The sequence below is a fragment of the Anser brachyrhynchus genome, assembly GCF_964034855.1.
Source record: "Anser brachyrhynchus genome assembly, chromosome: Z".
NCBI lineage: Eukaryota > Metazoa > Chordata > Aves > Anseriformes > Anatidae > Anser > Anser brachyrhynchus.
In genome coordinates, this window is record NC_137697.1 from 10,474,260 (window position 1) to 10,501,971 (window position 27,712).

The window sequence follows — 27,712 nt, forward strand, 5'->3', positions numbered from 1 at the left end:
TGAGTCTCAAGTCATTGCAAGTGCCATCCTGACCGCACTGAAACCAACAGCAAAACTCCCACTAATTTCAGCAAGCTGAAAATTTCCTTCGGATTCAGATTATGGCTGAATCACCACCTTAGTAGTGATCAGCAGATGATGTCTCCACTCTGTGCAATAATGCTCAGCTGTAAAACAGAAACTGTGGGAGTTATCCCAATCAGCAAGAGATAACAATGCAAGTCTTAATATGAACGCTCACACAGCACACAACCACTCTGAGACTAGAGGTGTCAGAGAAACAGGGGCAGTCAGGGAGCCATCATTTGCCTTCTGTTTGCCAGGAAATAATTTTATCTGGCAATTTGTTATGGTGAGAAGCATCAGGGAATAAAAATCCCCCCATTGCAGCAAACACTGCTAGACAGTCACACTGAAGTCATAGTCCTGTAATGAAAAGCCAGTACTGAGGTTAGAAGGCCATGAGCAAGAAATCTTCAGTGCTTGTTGAGGGTGAGGAAGTCATTCTGAGTGATTATTTCCCTACAAGATGTGAACAGCAATATGAAATAAGGGTACAAAAACCAGAAGCCAGGGACAATCAAATTTGCAACCCTCCCCCAGACCATTGCCATCATATTAGTATAAATCTTCCATTGGAAAAAAAAAAAAAAAAAGTACAGAACTACAAGAGCAAACCTATCTTTTTATTAAAATCATTTTTAGTACATTTTAAGCAAGAAAATGTAATGCTTCATTGTATTTAGCTGAAGGATTCATTGCTTCTCTTCCTTGAGCTCCATCCAGTTGAAATTAACTACTGTAGATTTAGGGAGATTGGCAGCATCCCAAATGCAGGGGTATAATACCTCCTTGAAGGGGAAATAATCATTTCATATACAGCCCACTCCCTGCTTCCAAGTGACTCTGCCCAGCTTCTGGATAGGTGTGACAGTTATGCATAAGGCACATTATTCATGGATGGACACTGGATGCTTTCCCTGCCCCCCCCCCCCCCCCCCCCCAGATTTTCATTGTTTTTCTGACTGCTGGTGGAAAAAAACTGACTTTCAGCTTTCCCCTGCTTGGAAGGCAGGTTTCTAATCCTCTGTTTTGTAAAATCCTGAGCCTAGGGCTCAAAACCAACAAACAAACCCAGAAAGCAAACCCTTCCTCCCTTCAGTTACACCAATTAAAAAAAAATATCTCATACTTTTGAAGAAGACTTCGCACAATCACTGTGTATTAGTGGTTTTCAGTATTTCGTATTGCTCCCTGAATTTGCATGGTGAGTGCCCATACGTGTAGCCTCTGTCAAGAACTTGTTAGGTGTCAGAGGGAATGTGCAATGATGCTGAAGTGCCTGATTTGCCCAACGGGCGCTCAGCCAGCAAGATGACCAGGGTGCAGAGCATTCACCAGTGCAGAGAGGGAGCAACAAATGGCTGAGGAAAGGAAAAGTCTAATCCAGCACCAGGGAAATGAGAGGCAGCACTCGCCTTCCTCTGTGCCCATCTCTCACTTGCCTCCCTCTGCACATGCAGAGTTACTGACAGTGAGAGCAGTATCCCCGTATCTCAAACCCCACATCATCTTCATGAAATAAAAAACCCACTGCCACCATTTTCCCACTAAATGAGCTCTATTTTTTTTGCATCCTTTTTGATCCATTTGTCCTTTCATAACCAGTCAAGTTTTCCCCAACGTGGCTCAGCCCATTTGTAGTGGGATGTTGGTGGTGGCCACCAGGAGAGACGTCGGTTTACCCCAGGCAGCTCCTCTCCTCCAGCACCTCCAGTTTGATGCCAGAACACTTCATGGCTGCCAGCATGCAATAACCAACTGTCCTCCTTCTCCCTGTTGACTCCATCTGGATGCAGTGAAGCCGTCTGTCTTCTTTGGGACACTGGTAAGGCATCAGGCAGGAGCACTGGCTCTGCGTCTCTGGGAATGAATGTGTTGGAGATTTAGCTGCAAACGTCATAACTAAAAACATTTTGTAGTGTGACAACATTTCAAAAACCAACAGGGAAAAATGCTATTGCAGATTGTTGATACCTTAGTTGGAGGGCCTATAGTGCATGCACTAGGTGATAGGGTATTAGGAATAGAGACAAAAGAAGTTTTAAATACCAGGTTTTGCAGCAGTGGCCTATACAGGAGCAGAAATGAACTATCTAACTATTTTTATCCACTGGTTTTCCCTGACCTTTCTTCTAAACAAAAAGATATTAAGTTGACTTTCTGTTCCCAATTATCTTTGCACACAATGTTGCTGTGAAATGGAGTCTTAAGGTCCGTATTGTGTCAGCTCCTATTTCATTACAGCTCCCTTTATGAATGTTAAGCTACCTGCTGCTGGCCTGTGGTAAACTCAGTCCTGCCGGTTATTTCATTACCCATTTCTGATCTAATCAGATTCTGACTCTTTATATTCTTTCCCAGAAATTCCCTAGGCAGGAAACCAACTTTCTGCCTTTCCTCTCTGAAAACATATGAAAAACATGCATTTCCCTCAGTTTAGCTGCTTTCATATAGTTCCACAGTATTTTCTGCCTCTATGTTGATACTAACTACTCATTCTCAGGAACACCAAAACTTCCTTTTGCTGAATGTTTGTGCATATTCATGGGAAAGAAGACTTTTGTGAAGACAGTGAGGAGGAGAGTCCAATTCAAACCCCTTGAGTACCCCAAATAAAACTTATTTAATGTATTTTTTCTCCTGGTACTCTTGCTCACCATCATTTTTGCTTGCTGAACAGCGCTTCTCTGTGAGTCTTTGAAAAAAAAAAAAACAAAACTGAGGTGATGCCACAGGATCCAGCCTTAAGCCAATTTCACAGTGGGAACAGATATAGACTTTTTACAGGCTCTGGAAGAAATAAGCCCAATGCTTTTTTAAATTATAGCCACCTACCCAAGAGCCCAATGCTTCTGGAGGCTCCACCACACTGTGCCCCTTGAGTGGCACGCCTGGTCCTGACCCCTGCTTCAGCCCCACAAGGAGCAATACTTTGTGTAGTACCTTTAAGCCACCTACTTCAAATCCTGTGCTGCATAAGTCATTTTGCAAAATGGGATTTTAAGATTGCTTCCCACCGCTGTTGCTTGTTTTTTCATGAGCAGACAAGGTGTGATAGGGATCGTGTTTGTCTCTGGAAGCAAGTGGAGGAATGAGCGTGGCTGCCACTCAGACTTTTCCTGGCAAGTGTGTGATATGCGTGGAGCCAGCCAGCACCTCAGACATTTACAGGAAAACCCACTGCTCTTATCACCCGGTTACAAAGTAAATAGCCAAGTTGCACAACAGTGTTTATAAAATAATCCTTTTAGGGGTTTCACCAAACAGCTTAGCTAGTTCATTAAAACTCCTAATAAACACAGCTTTCATGTATGGGTATTCATAATTTTTACCATTAAAAACCCATTAAGCCTGATGGCCCCTGTCTTGCTAAGTAGTTTTATGATTTAATTTTATAATTTAATTACATGGTATAGAGGGTGTGGCTCAGGTTTACTCCTGAAGCACAAGCTGATGATTTCAGTAGCCTCACAGGGAATAGGTGATAATATTTCTGATTACATCTCTGTGATTGCAGATTAAGTTCCCTTAATCTTCAAGTTCCTTTTGTCCCTTACTGATAGGAAGTGGCAACACTACACCACTTGTGCCTAAGGGAAAAGGCACATACCTGAGTGTAAAACATGTTAGCAGGGACACGGGACTGACCACACTTCCACACTCCCCTCACCATAAATTGCTGAAATAGACCGCAATGCCTGTAAATTCTGTTCTTAGAGCAGTGAAGGAGCCAGCATGTTTTATTTTCAGTGCCTAAGGGCTGGGATAAATGCCATCATTCAGAAGCCATACCTGGACAGTACTCCCAGTCATAGCAGGTGTCATAGCCGCAGGGCACTTTCTTCATGCTGTTTGTGGAGAGCTTTGCCCTTTCAATAGCCCAGTGTATGTTGGTATTACCAAGGCAAGGGCCAGCATGCAAGAAATGAAATGACTGCTCTCCAAGGCACATTTCAGCTGAATATTGGCAGCTGGACTTCGTCATGTTCTGTTCAGAAACAGCATGTAGTACACAGATGTCTTCTGAGTAGTGGCTACCCCAAGGAAAAAGAAGAATTATTTTAGTAGGCTATGGAACAAGTCCATGCTTCTAAATACTCCACCAGCATAAGATGAAACACAGAAAAGACATGGCCAGGCTGGATATCTGTCTAAAGACCTAAGGCTGTCCTAGCTACTGCAGTATCTGGACCTTGGGAAGCCCATGATACAGCACAGTGCTGCAAGCTGAGGAAGTTTTGTTCCCATCCGAGAGATAGGAAGTGAAAGACATTCCTGCGCAAGAAAACAGGAGATGCTGTTGCCTCCTCAAGGCACAGGATACTTGCACAGACCCTATGATCTCAGCCTGATAGTAGCCCAGCTCATATTCAATACATGCTCTTCTTTCCATCTCCAGCCCCACATGACCTCCACTCTGGCCAGCAATTTACTAAAAATCCTCCAGGATAATCCTCTATTAACTTAAAGTCTCAAAGGTCTGTGCAGGTTGTGTTCTGTGAGAGACAGTAAATCCAAGTCTTATGTGTTTTATATGATTTTGAAGTCTGAAATATGCAATGTATTTTGCAGCATGTTCACCTGAAAAATGTGAATTTAAAGTACAAGGAGTAAGACCCATTATAGGGAGGTGATGACAATGCCTAGGAAACTGGAGGAAAAAAAGGAAGAAAAGAAAGAGTGGGGATTTCCAGTAGCAGGTGACAGTGGCAGCAGAGTAGAAGGACAGACCATGGTGTGCCATTTGGTTAATGTCATTGTTCATTTATTTCATAGACCTATAAAGAAGGCTGTAATTTGAATATAGAGGCATAACTGGCTAGTATCTGCACAGAGACCAGTAACCTTGAGTTTGCTGTTGCCTTTCGCTACTTTTTGTTTTGTGCTCACAATGGACTCTCTGTCTGTCACTGGGGAAACGGTGACTTTTATATTTCTAATGAAAGCACTTAACTTACCCACAGTCCTCTTCTGGAGACATACAAACACATTCAGATCCAACCTGTTTTTGACCTGGATCGCAAAACCCTCTAATCTTAGTTTGTTCATCTGAAACAAGGGAGAGTTCTTGTAACTAACAACAAAGTGAAACAAAGCTCTTTGCAAGAATCACTGCAAAAACTTGTACAAGTTTCAACAGAATGAATTCTCCTACTTTACTTTCACAAAGCCATGTTAATACAGCTGTTTTTTTTCCCCAATAACAGTGTCAGCATCTCAGCTCCACGATTAAAGTGTACAATACATTGCAACCAAGAATTTTGAAAAAAGTAAAAGCAAAATTAATGAACAGTTGCCATACATCTAAAAAACAGTCAGTTGCTTCCTAGTTCTAGCTAGCTATAATACACCATTATGTGGATACCAGCACTATAGGAACAGTAATGCATTTGCAGAGATACTAACCTTTTTCACAGGTAATATGTCTCAAAACAGGTGGCATCCACGACAGGTCTTTTCCACAAGTGTACTGTTGTTGACCAGTGACTATAAACCCAGCTTGGCAGCTTAGCCTCATGGTTTCACCAATGTCATAGTGTTGCTTAAATGGGGAAATTGTGACACTGTCAGATATTGGTGGCCTGAGGCATACTGCGGCTGTAATAAACAAGAAAAAACATATCTTGTTTTCATGGTGTAGGGATATTTACAGCAAGTCATAATGCCTCAGCTGAAGAGCCATGAAGGCACTCACAATAACACTTAACAGCTGACTGACATTCCAAACTAATATTTGTCATAATTAAGTCTAGAAATTTTCAGTGCACTGTCATGTCAATGTATTTTGTAAAAATACTTTTCAATCAATAACTGAATAATTACAATGAACTTCTAATGTATGCCAGTAAGAGTAATTTAATTTTAAAGTTTGTTAAAAATAAGGCTGACATTTACAGTGTATTTTAAACTTTCTTTTATAAATGAAGTTATAAACAAAATAATTAAAATGAATGGCATTAGAAAACTCAAAAGTATATTCAGGGAAATTATTTTGATAAAATGAACACTAAATAATCAAATTACACTGAGTTCCAGCAAGCTGTTGGAATCTTTTCATTTAACAAGATCAGCTCAGTTCTGATCCATAACTGTTGACTGGACTGTAAATACTTCAAGGCATTGATTTATTGTGGGGATTTTCAAGGCAGTGTAAGGGTGACTTAGAGACATCATCCATTTAATATAAAAAGTGGTAGTAAGATTCCTCCAAGAACACTTTCTTCAGCATAACTGTCAAACTTAAAGATTATCTATGGAAGTCTGGAAACAAGAGATGGGTCCTCTCAAAGATACTTAAAGCTAGATGAGAGAAGGACCTTGCAACATCTGAGTGTTTTCTGAAGCAGTTAACATTGCAATATTCTTACAAGGCACATAACAGCAACACTTTTGAATTGAAAGAGGAATGATGTACTGACTCAGCAGGTTTTTGCCAAGTCTAGTGTGAATGATTAAAATACCTTCTTAAAATGCTACCTCTTCAGATATCATTACAGATTCTTTTGTTAAAACAAATTTTGTGTATTTTTCTTCCACCTGTTTTGCTGCAGGGCCAAATTACTTTTCTATTTCTTACGTTGGCATTCAACTACTTGTTGTGTCCAGGTTTGATCAGGCAGACACCGGAGGAACTGATAGCCACTGAGGACATGACCACTCACACAGGCTATTTCAGCTTCTTCCCCGACATCATACTGGTTCTTTTCATTCTACCAGAACAAACAAACAAAGTAAAAAGCCTACAGTAATTAAAAATAAAAAATAAAAATCTGCAGTAATAAAAATAGACATTGCCAAAAGAAACAACGACAAAGGCCTGATGTTATTCAATTGAAATAAGTGCTTGCTTTTCCCTCTCTGAAACAGGAGTCATCCATTCACCTAAAGAACATTTGTCTGGCTACACTAATTAATGCCATGGTTACAAAATAAGTATTCATAGACCACTGTTTGAAATGGATTTCGCCTTGCCTTTGGTTCAGTTGATAGTGGACCCTGGTGAACTGCAGTCCCACAACACACCATGTACACAACATGCTCACTAGCACACTATGTAGCTTGGGTATTGGCCATTCCTAGCAAAGAAACTATAAAACTATATATTATATATATATATATATATAATAAATAAAATAAAGTAAAATAAATAAAATAAAAACTATAATATATATATAATATATATTATATATAATATATAATATTATATATAATATATAGAGCTATATATATATAGCTCTGCAACTACTGCATTTTCCTTCCATCTTTCATTCTTACCCTTATAAATCCATTTTCTGGTGGGTCTGGCTTGGAGCATCCAGACTCAGGTTCACCAGGTATGATATCCTCTTCTCTTCTTGCCTCATCATCATTAATACAGGGAGCCCCTCTGAAAAGTAAAAAATTGGTGTTAAGGATACATTCTAAGCAGTCACCAAGAAGCAATGGCAGAATGTCAGAAGCTTTGGACAGGAATGCTCAGAGTATTTTCCCTGTAAAAACAACAACTACAAAGCAGATAGCATGGTCATAACCCAGCTGCTGCTATTAGACAATGGTTAAAGGAGGCTGGTTTCTATCAGTGTGGGGCTGTAAAGCTTGGTGTCTGAGATGAGTAAAAAAGAATCACACAGTCCATTGCTTTTCATCCACTCCTGTCTGCTCCAGAACCTCCTCTGTAGTCATTACAGCAAGGATGATGAAAAACCTGACTCATTTTCTCATTCTGCTTTTTTTGTTCCAAGTAGAGAAGATGAACCTGTATAAAGTCTTGTTCTTGAAGAGATAAGAAATTCAGCGACTTTTGGGGCTAGAGATATGATTTCAAGTAGAGAACTTGCAAAACTGGTACATCAGACACAATCAAAGCAGGAATATGAAAAGTTTGGTAGTTTCAGTGGAATTCTCTGAGGCATTGAGCTCAGACCTAAACTTCTAAGAGAAGAGGATGTGGTATTTAAAAAAAAAAAAAACACTGCAAACTCCTGTGAGTGGAAGTAGATGAATTCTCCATGACTTTGGACAGGAAGTCATACAAAACAGCTTAAGAGAGCTACAGTCATACTTTAGTATGTAATTGATCAGCCATTTTCTATGAATAAGCAATTAATAAATCCAAACTTGAAGCAAATTGCAATGATTTTCAGACATTTCCTTCTCTCAGCTCCTTCCACAGATGTTCAGACAGGAGATCTGCCTGTCTCCTTTCTCCTTAGTAGTCACAAAGCTGCCCTGGAGGGCTCTGTAACTCTGCCTCATGACTACAGAGGTCTTTTGATCTAGCATCTCCTTACTTGTCCATGAACACAGAGACATGACAGTCCTCCTCTTCTTCCTGTTCACCCTTGCAGGGCTTTCCACCGTTCATCGGGGATGGGTTATTACACTCCCGGGTCCTTCTTCTCTTGAAGGAAGTGTCACATGGGCTCCATTCAGACCAGCAACTCCAGCGGCCATCTACAGCAACTGCAAGAAATAAAAGAAAATCCCGTCTTTTGAGAAATCTGTATCATACTTCTTAGGTCACATATGAGAGGGTAAATTCATGATAGCCATTTCCAGAGGATTCAGCCAAATTCCAGGTGTTTCATAAGAGCCTAAAACACACCTTCCCTTTCAGTTTTGTGTGCAAATCACATTTAAACCCAGAAGCAGCTTGTTTTCTACTTCTATTGCACACAGAGATGTTTGAGTTTTAATGGTACCAACTATTGTTTTAGATAACTCGTGAAATGATGAGCTATCAAATTAAATGTGAGTTCTAACACCAAGTCTAAACCCAAGTCTACCTCCCACACAAGCTAAATTAAAACGCTACTGTCTTTTTTTACCCACCAGGGTATTTTGTCTGTGCCATCATGAAGGATTATATAAGGACTTTTATTTACATGTCATTTCTTTTCTGCATAATATATATTATCTACATTCATATCTATAGCTGCATACCTAAAATTGTTATTTTCTTTCTGAGGTCTATAGTTGCCTGAATCACTTTTCCTTCTGCCCTCTTTTGGTTCTGTATTACAATAATAATAATAACAGTAACAATAGTAGTAATAATATACTGAAAGTCTCTTCTCTTTTCTATATGTATGTCATTAGTGTCAAAATCATTCAAAAACTGCTTTTGTGTGAAATTGTTCTTTGTTATTTTTGAGAATAATGATTATGATCCCTATCCTTAAGACATTTTAAACTGATTTTTCCTCCCACACTGTAATAAAAAATTCTTATATCCATCAGCTATTTTGTCTTAAGCATAATAAGCTATAGGAAAACTAAGGAATGAGTTTATTAATGTGTGCATCAATTATCTTTGATCTCATTTTCATTCTTATTGCTAAACAACTAATTTCCTACTATCTTATTAATGTAGCTAAGGAATATTTTACCATGTCTTGTAATTTCTTCCATGAGCTGTGCCTATTCATTATGATTTATTTTTTTTTCTAATTTAATTCTTTATTTTTATACTTTCTGATCATCACCATAGGACAAGAAGTGCCATGGATTTAGTAAGGGAAGCTTATATCAGATTTATCTTTGACAAAATTGCCAGGGGATTTTCAGGTAAAAGGTATGATGGGAATTTATGATATCATGTGTGTTTTGGAAAAATATGATAAGGATATAAAAAGTTAACATCAAGGACCTGTCCCAGAGTGCAGCTGTGACCAGCTCTTCCCCACCTGGCTGATGCTTCCCTGGCCAAAGACTTCCTGGGCTTTTAGAGGGAAAATGAACAAACCAATGCTTATCCTAATATCTTGCTAAACTCCAGCTGTCTTCTGTGTGTGCTATCCAACAGATAACATCGTTGTGGTTTTAGGTTGTGCATGTCCCGCCTACAGAGTCTGAGCACTGTGAAAACAGCAGCCCAGACAGGAGCAGGACAGTCTGTTTTAGGGCTAATCTTTCAGCATTTTGTAATGGTCTCAGCTCTGTTGGCAACAGCTTCTCAGTTATTCTAAATTCAGGACTACATAACATTGTATTAAGAAAAACAATTTTTGATAGGTACTGGAAACGTGATTTGGAAATAACATGGCAGAGAAAGATTCAGGTATTAGACAGCTAATTGCATGAAACATTTATATGCTACATTTATTAATCTGTGCATCCATAGATGCATTTATTATTTTGCAAATAATTGCATGTATAAATTTATAAACACATTTCTAAAATCATTCAGGTTTTGATCCCCTCCTTGGTCCTGCTGGCTGCACTATTCCTGATCCAAGCCAGGATGCCATTGGCCTTCTTGGCCACCTGGGCACACTGCTGGCTCATGTTCAGGTGAGCATCGACCAACACCCCCAGAGCCTTTTCCTCTGCACAGCTTTCCAGCCATTCTGCCCCAAGCCTGTAGCGCTGCATGGGGTTGTTGTGGCCAAAGTTCAGGACCCAGCACTTAGCCATGTTGAACCTCGTCCCACTGGCCTCTGCTCACCGACCCAACCTGTCCAGGTCCCTCTGCAGGGCCTCCCTACCCTCCGGCAGATCAACACTTCTCCCAACTTGGTGTCATCTGCAAACTTACTGAGGGTGTGCTCAATTCCCTCACCCAAATCATCAATAAGGGTATTAAGGAGGATGGGCCCCAACACTGGCCCCTGGAGAACACCACCAGTGACCAGTTGCCAGCTGGATTTCACTTTGTTCACCACCTCTCTCTGGGCCTGACCAGACATGTATCATGACAGTATCACTCCACACACCTGAATCATAACCCGGAGCACGGATCTCACAGTTATTGCCGTAGGTGCCAGCCTGGCACACACAGAGGCACTCCATCCCGGAAAGCACGGGCTTGCCATTGTTGGGGCATGGGGCACACTGGCACGGGTCAAACCTGGCTGCGTATTCCCTCAGGGCTCTCCTGAGGTTGCGACGCCTGGTCACGGCACACGGCACGTTCTTCACCAGGTCCACAATGGATGACACCTGTAAAACAGCTATCCAGTTAGCACTTACCTTCAGTTTAGCTATGTGCCATACCTTGTATTCTATACATGACAAAGGAAAGCGCACACTGTTTTTTATATCATGCTCAGATGTGTGTGCACATATAATTTATATCACACACACCACCATCCTGATTTAAAAGACAGGAAACATCTGCATAGCTCTTTGTAAAATCAATGTTTTTCTTACCCTTCTCTTACCTCAAAGTCAATCACTATGGGATTGTCCTTTGTTGATTCCAGCCATGTTGCAAAGACTGGGTGCCCTGGAAAAGATCCCTTTTTCTCCCAGGCCAGAGCTGCAGCGAATTCTGACCTGCCACCTTTGACCAGAGAGATGGACTGTTCAGCTGACTCCAGAATGGAACCTGAAAGGAGATTTCAGCACAGAACTGTGAGAAAAAGGCCTTCAGAGACAGTGGATGTAACATCAACATTACAACAAAAAATGTTAGAAAGGATAGAAAGGAATATACTATCTTTAATTTTATAAAGTTATCCTTGGAAGAAAGGAGTCTAAGCTCAGAAAAACAATCCTTATTCTGTTCAGTGGTGTGCCATAGTTTGCCAAAGAAGGATGTGCAAGACTCTCACCACAGAGATATAACTATACAGAAGACTTGTGGAAATTGCATGGGATACAGAAGGCTCCTCTAGGCAGGCTCTTTAGTCCCAGGAGTAAATGTCTGAGTAACTGGACTTGATCATAGAAAGAGCGTAAAAGCAGTGGAGGTGAGGAAATCCCTGTTTTTAGTGATGCAGAACGTGACTCTTCCCATTTTTGCAGAAATTATACCAGCTGTCTGCAGTTTGAGACACATTGCTGGGGTTTTTCTGCACCTAGATGTCTGCCTGGCATGAGGAAGGTGGGAGGGAAAGGTCAGGGAGCATTATTACTGCCCAACTCTCTCAGCAGCCCTGAGCAACCCCTAGAGAGGATCAGGGACTTGGCTGCGATCACATTTCTAGTTGTGCCCATTTCCCACTTTGGCACACCTGGCTCTGGGGCCATGGGGGATGTTTGTCAGATCCATGACTGCTGGGAAGAGCCAGTGACACTGGATCTCAAGTGACAGTGCTCCAGAGCAGAGGATGAGCACTCCTACGTCATAATTTCTTTTGCTAGCAAGTAGATGTTTCTGATGCTTGCTTCAGGGAAACAGTGAAATGCTGGTTTCTCTGACTGTGGTAGAAGAGCATTGCTAGTTCAAAGCTGGGAGGTCACCTGGGGTGCCTTGATGAGGGGGGTGGTATCTCTCAGGGTAACTAACAGGATAACAGCCCTGTTATCAGCAGAGTCACCTTCATGTTTCACAGTCATCTTGTTTGTAACACATTTGGTATTGACTTTCTTCTTCTTTTTGAAGAGCACACGCCGCGATGTTTCTGTTCGGATACATTCCATTGATTCATCCTCTGTCAGACCTAGAAATACCAGAGCAGCAGCTGCATCACCCTGTGTTACATGACCACATCATGCCCTAAGGCTCCTGCATCAAGGTGAGCCACCACAGGTCTCCCTGCTCACTGGTTTCTTTCTGACTTCTGTTCTTCACTCAAGCTCCTCAGCCACCACTGATCCCACTGCCAGTGGCTTTTCTGCTCCTCATCTCCCTAGTCCCATCAGGCTCTGACCATGTTCACCCTCTTCCAAAGTCCTCCTCCCATTCCTTTCTGGGTATTTCTCCCATGTAACCTCTTCTGTGGTATCTGACACTCCTTCCTGCTACTGGTACACCGTGGAACAATCCTTTGTTGTTCACAGCCCAACCACACTCTCCCAAGGTGCTGCTTTGCAGAAGTCAGAGGTGGTGGGAACAACAAACCTTTCTCTGAGGTCATGGCAAAAGGCTGTACCTGTTCCTGCAGCACTTTGGGCATACGGCACTAACCGGTCTAGAAGGAGACATCACTGCTGCAGGTACCCACTTCCTAGGTGCAAACAGCATTATACTGATTCATACCACATTGTTCAGGTATCCTCCCGTATCTATACAAGTTACAGTGATGGTGTTAATTTTCACAGCTTTTAAGCTTAGATTTCCACTTCTATAGTGTTCTTTTTTCATTTTGGCATGGGAACAGTTTCAGACTCATTTTTAATCAATATCAATAATTTTACTGACTGCAGCTCAGAAGATAGTACTTATACCTCTTGGACCTCTGTCCCATACTGGGGTATGTTGGAATACCTCTTCCTAGTGTCACAGGACCTTGATCTGAAGGTCTTAAGAGATGTCCCTGAACACAGTGGTGTTTACCAAGTAAGGAAAATCTTGAACTTTTCAAAATAAAACATGGGATATGATTTTTTTCTTGCTTTGTATTTGGGCAGTGTGGATAATTCCTGTGCCTGTGAAAGCCTAAAGGATTTTTGTTGAGTTTACTATGTGGTGTAAGCCCTAAAACCAAGCAGTGATAAGAAAAGCTGGTAAACATATCATGATATTTTCTTGTTGAGGATTACACACCTGAGTTCTTCAATTCATCTGAACTGTACTGGTAAAGAATGTCATAGGAACCACCCATCTTCCCAGCGGTGTAGTAATGAGTGCCAAAGTCATCAAATATTCTGCTGTATAAAGCATAGTTGTACTCCAGGGGCAGGTGGTTAAGTGCTTTTAGAAAGACATCTGAAAGCTGCAGATCTGACTCTTTCATTGTGAAGCTTGCAACAGAGATGACTTTATGGACTCTAACAAAGTTGGAATTCTAGAAATAAAAAAAAAAAAAAAGAGAGAGTCTTAATAGGTAGTTAACTGCAGAAAGTAGAGTGGCCAAGAGTATGTCTTGAACTACACTGAAAGAATTATTTCATCCTGTCTGTTGTGCTGCTTTAATCATGAGTAAATGAACACAAGATAGCCATTGAGTTCCCAAGAGCCCTGTGAAGTTCTTGAAGACAATGCTCATTACTACTTTACGGTGTGGGAGTATATTGGATTCCAACATAAGAATTCCTAAGCACTAGAAGACATAACCTTCCAACACAAGAATTCTTAAGGACTAGAAAAACAGAAAGTAAAATGATTCCTGCTATAACAAATACACCTGAAATTGGTAAGACACCCATAAAGCTAGTCTGCAGCTTATAAACATCTGTGGGCTGTTTGAAACTAATCCTGAGTAGGTATTTTGTGTAGTGCCTCACTGTCATGAAGTCTCAGACACTATTTATCAGTCTGCTAAAACTACAACCACAGGAATAAAGATCTCGTTCAGTTTAAGTGTCAGGCTGTTAACAGGCAAGGGCTGGAGAGTGATATGAGAAGAAAAAAAGCAAAAGCAAAAGTTCAGAAACTGGAAATGTAACCTCTTACATTGAGCAATGTCATGTTTAGAGACAGTTAATTCCTTTTTTTTTTTTTTTTCAATGCTAAAAGTTGTCAATGTGGGAGTTTAACTAAAAAGAGAGGAGAGAAATAGAATACTGAATGAAGAAATATATAAAGTAGCAAAGAGGACCAATTAAAAAAAAAAAAAGCTGAAGCAAAGAGATCAAGAGCAAAAGGAGTGACAGGAAACTGGAGCAAATGAGTAACATGCAGACAGAAAAAATCATTATAAAAAAAAGATGCGTGAGTTCTTCTGCTGAATTTTGCTGTGGGTACATTGTTTTTGCTCCCCTTCAGTCTTCAAGCTGGTTTGGCTTAGCAGACACAAGGTAGCATCTAGATAAGGACTTTCTCCAGCCAGGACTCATCAACAAAACACATGAGCTGGATCTCAGCTCCCAGCTGTGCACAGCTCTGCACTGTTCATTTCAGTGCTTTCATTTGCACACTGGAAGATAAGCTAAGGGTGCTCAGCTTTTTGCTGCAGTGAGAATAAGAATGGAAGAAATAGGGTATGTAACAGTCCCCAGGCTGTACTCAGCTCCTAAAATACCTTGTAGTAATACCATTTATAGAAAAAGGACTTCCTTTGGGTTCTGATCCTGATTTTTCAGCCATGGTGGCTAGCATTTCAATTATGATGAACAAAATTACAGGCCAGTTTGGCAAATACTGATTCTAAATGCTCAGTTGGATAAAATGCTTCTGCATACCAAATAAGAATTTTTGCTTGACATACATCTCACATTTATATTTTCTGCTACTAAAAGTACCTTAAGCGCATTTCTTACTAGCAATTTACCTTATCCCATGATTTCTATATTAAATCCCCGAGACTTGAACAAACTTGGAAGCTCTTACTTACAGAAGAAATTCAGGAAACTGGATTCCAATGTCTTCAGTTATTTCTGGGCACACATCTAAACGTACTGGTAGCCTCTGGTGTCTGTGGCTATCTTGACCCATTAATACCAGCTATTAATACAAACTATAGTGCTGTAGATCAGAGCTGATCATTTCCAGAGATGGTCAGCCAAAAAAACTGATCTAAATCAAGTGTAAACACTTAGATAGTTCATTTATTCTATAAAAACTACTCCAATGAAAAAAAAAAAAAAAAAAAAAAGCAGCCAAACGCAAGCTGAGATGGGCTGGTGTTGAAATCAGTAGTTTTAATTAATTGGAAAATTTCTAACAAAGTAGAGTTTCACCAGAATATACTGGCTAATTAAGTGATGTTTAATTCCAAGTATTGTAAGCACAGTTGCCATGGAATTATGCCTGTCCATGCCTGACATCCCCAAGGATGGAGAAGACTTCACACCTTTCAGCCCTCAGTTTTTGAATTGTGGTTCGAGCCATCCAACTCAATTAACTGCAGCCAAGAATACAAGGAACTTGAGCTAAGGCTCTGGGCACAAAGCCTGGTTCAAGGTCCATGGTGACTTTGACTGACTGCAGTGCACATGCTATCAGGCAGGTGCTGATGTGCCAGTTTCTGAGCTCTCTCCCCAATCTCGAAGCAACATGGAGTTCAACAAATTAGACAGCATAGGAATTCGGTAACAAAAAAGTGAAGAAAATAATGTATAAAAATAACAACATGCAGCAGGAAGGGCAAGATTAATAAAGTAGTTCATAGTGAAGCATGTAACATGATATTCCAGCCTCACTGTAAAAGTCTTTCTGTACAGTAGGAAGTAGAGAAGAGTGAGAACTGGTCACCTGGGCTCCCTCCACAGCTCCATTAAGACACTATTCAGTGAACACACGTTCATGTAGAAATCCACCCAGTTTCTCTTCATTGATACAAAAGGAGGGAGATGCAGATCTCTGTAGAACTGCTGTTGTCTACAGATATGCAAGATGGACCACCCTAGATGGTTACCTTAACATAAGCAGAAGACCTCAGAGAGATCATGGCAAAGTGGCATACTAGAGGACCTATAAAGGTCAGCTTAGCAAAAGAATTATGGAAAACAAATATAAATTTTAAAGCACTGTTTTCATATTTCATCCATTCTAACATGGAAAAATTTAAGATCTTCCAAGTCACTTGGGCTTGAGACCCTGGGATGCTCATGTGAAGACCATATACACACGGTTTAAAATATAGGTCTGAATTTGACCTCCCAAAGCCCAAGTTCTCACTCCTTTTAAGTGGTTTATTTAATCTATTTAAGTGAACAATGTAAATTTATAAATTGGTCTCACATACATATAGATATCTACTGGTATATACACCTATAAATAAACTGTATACAGACAGGTACAGGTAAAAACAGAGGTAAAAACATACTGTATCCTGTATAATACAGTAGAGAACATGAGGAGTACCCAAGATAAAACTCTTGCCATGGACATACTAAGGTGGGATTTTAACCTGTTACGTCTAGAGCCAACAGCTCTAAGCTATCAGATATTTCATGTGGGTCTCTGAAATTGCATGGCAATAGTCAAAACCAACGTAAGTCCAAGAAATCTTCCTCATGAAAGTTTTATTGAAATGAACATCTGATAATTTCTGAACTCATCTAGTTCTGATGGGTTCTTCAATAAGAAGACACTACCAAAATAAACTTACCAGTTCTACAAAAGACCAGCTTGATCTGTATATAGGTGTCTACATGGGAATGAAAGCAAACAGGTTTCCAGTAGCCAGAACTTTAGTACAGATGAATTCAAACTAGAAATAATGAACTTTTTAAGCAGTCAGGTTTACTAATTAGGACAAGTTAGCAAGGTTCACAATAAAGCTTATGTCATAGGAAGAAAATTTAGACTGGTATTTTTGTAAAAGATGCCTTCTAATTTTATTACAACTCTTGGATTTCAACAGACCTTAATTGTGGTCTGTTCTATGGCCTTTGCCAGGCAGAATTGTAAACAAAATAATACTTGATCCTTTACTGACATTAAACTCTATAAGTACGTGCATCTAATATGCCACAGTGTTCCTCTGCATTAAAGGGGCAGAATTTTATGGGAGAGGGTTGTCTATTCTTAGAAACTTTTATCTTGGTATGTTATTTCTGAGACTATTTTTTGACGTATTTTGTTTTCTGACCTTCCTTATGTTTTATTCTAGCAGTTTTGTAAAATGTAATGCCAGTGCCTTGATAATGGACAGTGACCTTTGGTAGCTCAGTTCTCTAAAACATGCAGGTGGAAACTCAAAGAAACGAAGAAATTGAAGGCAACATTCAATTACCTTTTCTTGTGAGGCTTTTATGGCTTTCTTGAAGGAGGAAGATGATGTGACTTGAACCCGTTTCTTTCTTGAGAATAGTATTGGGATGCTAAATCTTTTTCGTGCTTCATGAGAGGATGAACTACTTCGCTGATCACCATCACTCAGGTGAGTTAAATCTCTGTAGAAATGTGATTTTACATCATCCTCTTCATTTGTTACCTGGAGATTCAGTAAAGCAAAATGGATTTGCCCAAATAACAACTTGCAACAAACCAACCTACTAAACAATGAATTCTTGACATTTTCTGGAAGAAACATGCCTGATGTTTTTTAGACTTGCCAATAAGCTAAAAGCTGTCCTTAAAGGGAAAAAAAATAATAAATTGAGTTAATAGGTGAGATACTTAAAGGATAAGTAGATTTATGAATAGGTACATTATAAGGGAAGAAAAAAAAAAAAAGGTAAGCGTGGATCACTTTCTTTCAAAAGATTTTTCACAAAATTCCCCAGCTTCCCTGATCTGAACCTTAGGAATAATTTTCAACAAATATTTCATCACACTTTTCAAAGACTCTCAGAGCTGCACATTACATTGATACCAGGAGTAAGTCCCATTCCCATGGCTTTTGTGTGTACAGCACAAAGAACTTGGTGCCTTTTTTTCCTTTCTTCTTCATTGCCTGCTAGATGAATGAAAACATTTAATCCAGGGGGGAGTTCTAGAGCATACCTGCAGTGTGAGCACCCATATTGCATGATGAGCTAGGGGTAGGGGAAGGGGAACAGGGGATGAACCTGCCTGATAAACTTGGTAAGTCTCAGTGGTAATGTTGTGTAAAGCAGTATCACGAAGATGACTTCAGCATCAGTTCAAAAGTAACTGATTTCCCAAAACTTGGGCAAATCCCTCCCAAGATCTGTGGGTGTTAGAAAGATTAAATTTTTCCCTTTTAGGCTCACCTAATAGGGCTGCAAAGGACCCTGAGCACTGATGTCCATCCCCCTGATCCAGTTCTGTTCTTCAGGAAGTCACATGCTTTTGCATGAAAATGCAACGGAGTTGAAAACCTGAACCAGTGACCTTTCTATACCAAAGACTATTCTAAATGTTCAGAAATAGTGGTGCAAACCTAGTGAGAGTCACAAACACTGAACATTTTTGCTGATGGACATTAATAACAACATAAAGCACACAACTTTGAGGAGATGTGGGCCAATGTACAAGGTCTGGCTGCAGCGGACTTCAGTTTGCCTACAGCAGCCCATACAGTGCTGTGCTCTGCACCTGTAGCTAGAACAGCACTGGTATCACACCAGTGTTGTGTCTGCTGCTGAGAAGACCCTCCCCAAAACCCCAGAGCCAGCAGGCTGGGGGTGGGCAGGAGGTGGGGAGGGGACATCACCAGGACAGATGACCTGAACCGACCAAGGGACATTCCATAGCGTGTGATGGCACACTCAGCAATAAAAGCTGTAGAAAAATCAATAAAAGCTGGGAAAGGAGAACGAGAAGAGTGGGCTCTCATTAAGAAAGCATCTGTCCTCCTGAACAACCGTTATGTGTATTGAAGCCCTGCTTCCCAGTATATGGCTGAACATCAAATAGTTGTTTTCTCTCTCTTTGCTTCCACCTAGACTTTTATTCTTTTTTTTTTTCTCTCTCTCTCTCTTTTTTTTCCCCTTCTTCCTTTTCACTTTATTTAAAAATTATCCTTATCTTAACCCATGAGTTTTTTTTTTTTTCCATCATATTTTCAGCCTTCCCCCCCCCCCCCCCCTTCTTTTGAGAAGGAGGAGTAAGGGAGTCATGTGGTAAAGTCTAATTGGACATCAGTGTGAAACAACCACAGCAAAACAAGACTTGCTTTCCTGACTGAATATTTCTGCATGTAGTAATTTTTCATCATCCCTGAACAAAACAGAAGAATAGCCAAACTCATTAAATTTTCCACTGAAGAAAATGAATAAAAAGGATTTCCTTTGTTAAATTGCTTCCTTTAAAGTAATTCTAAAATCTGACAGCACTTGTGACAAAAATTAGCAGTTCAGATTTCACACATTACTTGAGCCTTTTTTCGTGTCCTGCATCTCTTCCTTCTCAACGCAGTAGCTACTTGCTTCAGACAGCCTGTCATATGTATGCAGCCAGATGTTGTGCACTAACCACATTACTCACATTATTTTCTAAATATCCGTGTCTAAAAATCTAAAATATATTATCTAAAAATCAGATTCAGGGATTTTCGAAAAAATATAAGCCAGCACCTTTTTGTCCTTGGATTTTCCTGCAAAACCCGTTCCCAGACCATGTGTTTCTTGTCTTTCTGCCTGCCAAATTTTGTATCTGCCTCCTCTTCTCACTGCTTGTTGGAAGGGTTGGAAGGGCAACAGGCAGGATGGAGGGGCTGAAACAGCTCAAGGAAGAGCTTGTCCCAAGGCTGCAGATGACTGAAAGGGAAGCTGCAGCTGGGAGAGCTGTTGGTACAAGAAGGACACAGCAGTGATGCTGAAATGAGCTTTGGACTTGATCAAACCTCTGGCTGGGTTATGTCCGGGTTGGGATCAAGACCCTTGGTATCAAGTCACAACAGAGGCATGGCCATGAGAAGCAGGAGAGAAGCCTAAATCCATCACGTTCACTCAAATATATGGCGCAGTTGGTAAAAGCAGACCAGAAAGGCACAAGTAAGCCACCCAACACCATTCAATTCATCCCATTTCCACACATCACCATAAGCATGTTCAGGCCTTACCACATTGAGAAATCTTGCCTTAAAACATGCAGTACTTCTTAAGACTTCAGCACTTAACTTGGACTACAATTATGACAAGGGTTTTTCAGCTAGTATTTGCTGCTAGAGAGTACCTGAAAGCTGACATCCTTCAGGTTCGCAGGAATACGATATAATATCCTTGTCTCGTTACGCTTCACAGTTCTGCATTCTCCTCCATTGAATGAATTGCCAAGGACTTCCCCTCGGCTCTCTCCTGACAAAATGTGAAATCTAAAAACCAAAAACAAAACAAAACAAAACCAACTATTAAACAATGTCAGGAAGACATAAACTTGGATTCTTCATTGGAATACAGCTATGTTGAAGATACTGTATGTTTGAATGAGAGGATGTGAGTGTAAAGGCAATGTTACTGTTTTGAATGAAATTTATCTACACAAATTTCTAATTCACACTGATTTCACCTGAAAAAAACACACACCCAGGCTACAGTAGCAATTCTGTTTTATTCTTTCCAGTAGTGCCTAACCTTCCAGATAACACCAATGTCAGTGTAAGACTTCCCTAGACAATTGCTCTTACTCAGGTAAAGAGGTCAAAAATGGCCTAGAAAAATGAACAAGCAGTTCTGCTTCAAGCGATGCTTCCAGAGTGCACTAAGTCCATTCAAAACCAGAAGACCTGGGACATGGTCCATGGCATCCCTGCCCATGACAGGAGGTTAGAAATAGATGATCTTTAAGGTCCCTTCCAACCATTCTGTTTTTCTGTGTTTAAGTGTCCAACTGCTTTTTTTGGTAGGCTGGAAGATGTTATGGTTTGTGTTGTGAGTGGTTTGTCACGCACAGTCACACATCTGTAGAGGAACATCCACATTTCTGAAGTTCTTTGGCATAGCTGAGCTGGAATTTGCCAACACGTGATGTTCTGGTGCTGTGAGGGCAGGTAAGGTCCCTCAGACAGCAACATTCTCTGATGGCTCCTCAGCAGCAGTGCAGAATAGGACTGACAAATGCAGCTGACAAGTCCTAGCCTGACAGTTTGGTTGCATTTTTGTAATCTCTTGCTAGTTTTAATTTGAGACATTATGTGTTTGGAGATACTCTCACATGCAAATCTGGGTATTATCTAGTTTATGTAAATTACTCAGCAACAATTTTATGTTTATGAAAAGCAAAGCTGGCTTACCCATTGCCTATTAACTGCACACTGGGGATGCTTTCAAACCTTCTGCCACACACTGTCTTTTTCCTCCCACAATTTCTTTCATCAGAGTTGTCCCCACAGTCATTTTCTCCATTGCATTCCAGTTTTTTTGCAATGCAGCGACCTGCATCAGAGAAAAAGCAGCAGCAATAATCCTTATGCAAAGATTCATTGCATCTGAATGCAAAGAAAGGCAGTTTCTTTCCCTAGTAAAGGTGCAAACTTGCAGCAGAAATTAACAGCAAGGCAGTATAAAGTCTAGATTACTCCTATAAATGTAGTAGTTTCTATTCTGCCAGTTTGACTTGCTTTGAAGCCGCAACGGCTTAAGTTAAGTTTTAGCAAAAGGATATGATGATAAAGTTATAGAACCTAGTCAGGTATACTTAAACTGAAGCAAGCAAGAAACACCAACAAAATGTTTTGCAGTTTCAACAGAAATAGTGCAATTTTGGGTTCAGACAAAATGTATGAATATGTTTGTGTAAGAAAAAAATGTGCAAAAAAAATATCTCATTGGAAAAGTGATACTTTCTAGCTGCCATGGTTTTGCTGACAACCCAAGCTAAAGATTGCACTACCCTGAATTATTCCCTTTAGCTACAGAAGAAACTGCAAACATAAGCTCCTACTAACATATGTAAATACTCTAGTAAAGATTTCTCCCTGCCCCTTTCCCTGGAATTTGTGCAGGGAATACATAAGGAAAATCATGACCTTTTTTTTTATTATTATTTTTTATTTTTTCTTTTTTTCTTTTTTTTTCTTTTTTTTTTTCTTTTTTCACCTCAAGCAGTGTTTTTTTACTATTGAACAATGCAGCAGTTAAGCTATGAAGCCATCATTACCACTTTCACACTGGAATTTATTCTTGCAGTTGACCTCCACTATGTTGCAGAGTTTGGCTGGAAAGCAGGGGCGGGAATCCACCAGTTGCTCAGAGCAGGCCTGACCCCCAAACTGAGATGGTCGCAAGAGTGTTCGAACACGAAACTGGATGATAGAAGAAAAGAAAACTTTTTTGGAAGGCAGAAGAAATGAAAGCTTTTTTTTTAAAAAAAAAAAAAAATTTTGAGCTCTTTTGTAGCTGATTGGCCCCTCAGGCAGAGCCACATGTCTCTGTGATGCTGAAGCTTTGTTGAAATCAGAGACCTGGAGAAATTCATTGGTTGATTTTTCCCTTACACCCTACCACATCCTCATCCCAGGTAAGGCAAGTAGGCACCTGAAATCCAAGAGCCTCAATGGCAGAGCACAAGTAATGAAACTTTCGACAACATGAGCTACATCACAGCAGGAATCAAAAGTTCAATCCCAGCACATTCAGTCAAAGAGGTATGGTAGGAAGTGGGTGTGAACAGGCTAGTGGAGATTTTTTTCATGTTTTTATCGTCTCTGTTGAAACAGAAGTACCATGACAGTGGCATGTATCCCCATCCCAAAACTAGCTGGTTTGGCTTCCACTCATGGGACCTCTTGTCTGGGGAGAACTGGACAGGATAGAAACTGTTCTTGAGTTTCTATTGTTTCTATCTGGGAGCAAAATCTCAAGCTCATTTGGTTTTCTGTCCCCAAATCAGAACCCCACTTGCAGAATAATGATGCTGAAGGCTGCTAGAAAAATAATGACAGATACGTTTTCCATTTCACTTCAGTGGACTGCTGGTGAAACTGATCTGCATCTGACTGAACTGTTGTTTACCTAAAAAAGGGTAGGATTTTTTTCCCCATTTGATAACCAGTTCCTTTTTTTTTTCCCATTTGATAACCAGACTTATCAGACGTTTGATAACCAGACTTAACATCTACAGACTGTTTCTGTAGATGGACCCTGAAGTTAATCAATGCAGAATGACCTCCGAGAAATAGCAGTAACTCAGTGACTATGAATGGAGGGTGCATGGAGCAGCACCAGACCATCTAAAAGCAAGATAACCACTCCATTTGGGATCTATAGCACTCATTATATTCTTTGTGTGAGCTTTAACCTCTTCACCCCTCCCATTCACTGTGAGCCTGCTTACACTAGTCTTCATATTCATCTTGAGGTCACATTCTCTATTCTGATGGCTGTTTATATTTATAAAGGTCAGAAGCAGTGATCTTTATAGTTTGGATGGAAAAAACAGATTAGCTCATAAAAGCACCCTTTTTTTTTAAATAATAAAAAAAAGGCAGCAAATACTTTGCATCAATATTTAAAGTTAATAAAAATGAACAATTCTTTCACATATGTGTAGGTAAGAAACTCAACAATTTAACAAGAGGATACTGATCACAAAAATCAGTTTGAATGAGAGCAATATCTGTTTTCAGTAATTACGGTTTATTTGCTGTTTCCCACCATTTCTCCCCATTCTGCTGTCACTCTCCATCCTGGCTGCAGGATGGGAACCCCACAGGGTGGTCCACATCTCACATTTAGAACTGCTTCTTTATGAACATCCAACACTATGTCTTTCTTGTCCTCCACTGACATCAAGGTACGTATATATATGTGTAAAGATATACTTATGATACCTAACAGGCATTTTGCAATCGCTCTTCAGGTGTGGATTTCTGAAACTGGGCAGGACCTTCAGAAGAGCTGTAGGCTATGTCTGCACGAACACTCAAAGCTACTCTTGTGGTAAACCTCAAGCTCAGATCCACCAGCCACATAAATACCCCAAACAAAATGTGCTCCACTCCCTATAACCTTATATTTGACAGGGCTTGGTTTCTTTAGGTCAAACCTACTTGAACCTGCCCTTTCACCCGTTCCCTCTCTGCCAGGGAAGACACACTTAACTCCTAACTCTACCATCAGGGAATAAACGCAGGCCCAGGGAGTTGGTCACTGGAGTATTTTGTTCTACAGATATTAAGCACACCCCCCTTGGTTTTGTGTAGGCTATAATGCTTGGAAAAATGGTACTCTGGATTTCTTAACAGCAATCTCAGACAGATCCTGACCATCAGTGTAAGATACAGCATTTCTAGCCCGTACTGGTTAGGATTTGCCAGTTAACTCTTTTCAATGCATGATTTGATCCTGTTATTTTTCATCTTTAGAACATATAAGATGCTATGCTATGTTAAAGATCCCATGACTTGGTCCTGCTTAAACAGACATGTAAACTTTATCTTAATTTATCCTTCATGTAGGAAACTCATCTTTAATAATGACAACGGCACTTTTGAAGGAATTTCACATAAATGGATTTACACTACTGAGTTGCTCCTTTCTATTTTGATCTACTTATTTTAACTTGTTCCCTCCAGCTCCTACTATTATAATTTGTAACCAATTACCCATATTAACTTAAACTGTCATTTTGCAGATCCAATTTCCTTGAAGTCGAATATCTGAAAGAAAGAAGGTTCTTAAGCATAATCTCTTGTAATTAGCCCACATAATGCATTTTCTACCTACTTGTTTTTTAATGCATGGGTCACATTCTGACCAAGGTCCAAAGTCTCCAAGCTGACAGTTGATAGGACATGTTTGCTGGTTACAAGCACGAGATTCCATCTTCGTGCACAACTGATCACAGAAGTTTTGGTTATAATATTCATCCATTCTTATTTGCCTAAAAAATGTAATTGAAAGAGTTACACCAGGAAGGAAACAGAATGTAAATGTTCTCGAACTGTGGATGAAGGCTGATAATGCTTTGAACCCAATGAAAACTTGAATGACAATAGGTAGTTGTGGAATGCTGATTGAAATAAAAAATTCAACAATGCCTTAAATTTGCAGAGCAGAAAACTTCAATTCATCCCGTCAAGAGAATGGCAACAGAAAAAGCCAGGAATGAAAGAGGGGATTTCCAGCAAGTGTAGAGTATACCCCTGTACTGCATCTAGTTTGGTGCTGCTGAATATTTAGTCGACTTAACTGTCATTGCAAAATTGTTTGTACAAGGAGCAGCTTTCTGTAGGCTTGCCATGCTGGAGCTCTCTCCTCCCACAGCATTGCTCTGCACTGGACACCTGCCCTGTTTGTTCACAGGGGCTGGTTGCCCAATGCCCACTGCTGGCAAGGCCATCGTAGGACCTGGCTGATCTCACCTCACTATGTGTCTTGGCAGTAGTAGGTACATTTGGAGGCCCTGTAGGATTCTACAGGCAGTTTTGTAATTTTTAAGTCTTGCAGTTAAAATCCATTAATGTGTTAAACATTTAGATAAAACAACTTTTCTTTCCCAATATATTATGGAAGCTGGAGCTTCAGACACAGTCCATTCTCCCCCAAAGTGTTTTTTTTGTTTTGTTTTGTTTTGTTTTTAAGACATGAAGTAGAACCATAAAAGTAGTAAGACCATTTGGCCCTACCTGTGCCTTGTCTGTGTGCCATAATTGCAGGTTTTTGAACAGCTGGACCACGGCCCCCATGGGTAATGTTCACAGTAGCACCCTTGGCTGCTGCCAACCACCAGGCTCAGCAGGAACAGGTGCAATATCAAAGTCTTGTTCATTGTGGAGGTGTTCATCTACAGCACACGGACAGGTAACAAGAGCTCAGTAAACTGTAGCACTCACAGCTATGCCTGTATCTTAGTGACATGTCTGTTCTGACTTGCAGGGTCTATAAATCATTTTCACAGTACAAAGTTACTAAGCATTGTACCAGGAATGTGGTAACGCATGAGAAGGTATGAAATAAATTAGTGGTACGTGACGAGACAAGATGTCAAAGGCTAATCTTATCAAGGGTTTTTCACTTATTGAGTACTAATCACGACTGCATGTTAATTCTATTTAAGAAGTTGTTTATCAATCATATTGAATGTGACAGAGATCTGCTACTGCTCTTCATTTTTTCCAAGTATTCTCAAAAATATTTTATAGGAATTCAAATAAAAGCATGAGACTGTTTTTCCTACAGAGCATGTAAAACAACAGAAAGTTAAAACTAACTAGCCCCAACCTATTGCCCATAAACAATTTGTTTTCATGTGTCTATGATCCCCCTTTGCCTAACTGCTTTGCTGCAGTGAATCCTTCCTTCAGCTTTTTTATTGTTCTTAGTATAGAATAGCCTGTCGAAACTGCAAACCATCACTATTCAAACCTCATCCAGATTCTTCACCAACAGCTGAAGAGAGACCAGCTAGCCAATTTCTCACTCCAATGGTCAATCAAAATTTATTTGGTGAGACAGAAGGTTATAGACAGTCTCCGGGAAGGAATAACATTTAGTAGACTTGAAAAATAGTTTTCCAGGCAAACCATTTATTCGCTGAAAAAATGCAAAAGCTTTTTCCCCTCATCCTGTCACTGAAACAACACTATATTTTATAGGATGTTACAGCAGAACATAATAATGTTGTTTTGTCTCAAAACAAACAAACAAACAAACAAAAATGGAACCATAAAAACAAATATATTTATTTTAAAGAAATATTCTGAAAGATTTCATTTTGAAAATGTTGAAAAGAAACATGCACTTATTTTCTACTTTATTTTATTTTTTTTTTAACTGTATAACACATGCTTTTATGGCTTTTATAGCTTGCTAAGAAAAATAATTTTTGTGAAGTAAAGACGTAGCTTCCTCCTTTAGTAAAGAAAGCCAGTAAAACTCCACACAGCTGTAGCAGTGAGAACTCTGCACTTTTTATGCAGTCATTCAATGAAAAAGCTTCTCAGAGATTTAAGTATAATCAGCACAGTATAATGGACCTGAAGACAGAGAAATCAACAATCTTGCCAATGAACCAAGAGGAGAGCAGGTGGAAGATCTTTTTCCTTACCTGGGTTCCTGGCTCCTCACACCAACAGTGCCAACTTAGAAGAGAGATGAAGAAGCCCTACAAGACTCTCTCCAGTACTTTGTTCATTCCTTCACTGTGCTTTACATAAAAAACACCGTTTATTCTCATCTGTTAGCAAAGCTCCAGCCAATCAGTACATGAGAAATGTGTCAGCAACTATATAAAGGTAAGTGCACATAGAGATGAATTTAACCTTTTAACGACAACAAACAAACAAACAAAACAAATCAAAACCTCAGAAGCTTCTCCATACTTTAACCTGCATGCATTGAAGCCATTTAAAAGTTTCCTTATCAACTTACTGTGAGACTGCTGGCTGCAATGCCAGACAACTTTGCAGCCTGGCGCAACTTCGGTGTGGTTTGCTGCAGGCTCTAAAATCAAAGGTTGGAGGTTTTGTTTGATTTGGTTACTCGTTAATGAGGGCAGATCCAGTCTGGTGATGGGAATGGTTGGCAC

At 40.0% G+C, this 27,712-nt stretch overlaps 1 protein-coding gene across 3 annotated transcripts; it reads right to left on the bottom strand.

Moving 5' to 3' along the window:
* Positions 1 to 665: 665 nt before the first annotated feature.
* On the bottom strand, positions 666 to 27,712 carry C6 (complement C6). Of its 3 annotated transcripts, none has more exons than XM_080575012.1 (19): positions 27,556 to 27,712; positions 27,233 to 27,409; positions 25,812 to 25,969; positions 24,910 to 25,066; positions 22,343 to 22,487; positions 21,477 to 21,618; positions 20,420 to 20,558; positions 17,571 to 17,771; positions 13,496 to 13,736; positions 12,327 to 12,449; positions 11,226 to 11,392; positions 10,779 to 11,004; positions 8,355 to 8,526; positions 7,339 to 7,450; positions 6,641 to 6,773; positions 5,470 to 5,661; positions 5,022 to 5,112; positions 3,856 to 4,097; positions 666 to 1,923 (listed from the first exon to the last, which is right to left on the bottom strand). In XM_080575012.1, exons 3-19 carry the CDS (start codon positions 25,967 to 25,969, stop codon positions 1,742 to 1,744), a joined length of 2,823 nt encoding a protein of 940 aa, XP_080431138.1. In that variant the 5' UTR covers positions 27,233 to 27,409; positions 27,556 to 27,712; the 3' UTR covers positions 666 to 1,741. The 3 variants fall into 3 exon arrangements, with proteins under 3 accessions (XP_080431138.1, XP_080431140.1, XP_080431139.1); XM_080575014.1 differs by having other exon boundaries at positions 27,233 to 27,331; positions 27,556 to 27,645; XM_080575013.1 differs by having other exon boundaries at positions 27,233 to 27,446; positions 27,556 to 27,643.

Bases quoted from the DNA above. Each gene is read 5' to 3' on its own strand.
- C6 (XM_080575012.1), bottom strand. From the start codon at position 25,969: ATGAACACCTCCACAATGAACAAGACTTTGATATTGCACCTGTTCCTG. The intron at 22,488-24,909 runs GTAGGTAGAAAA...TCTATCATCCAG, and splicing joins ACCCATGCATTAAAAAACAA to TTTCGTGTTCGAACACTCTT. The intron at 7,451-8,354 runs GTAAGGAGATGC...TTTACTTTTCAG, and splicing joins GTCTCTGTGTTCATGGACAA to AGGGGCTCCCTGTATTAATG.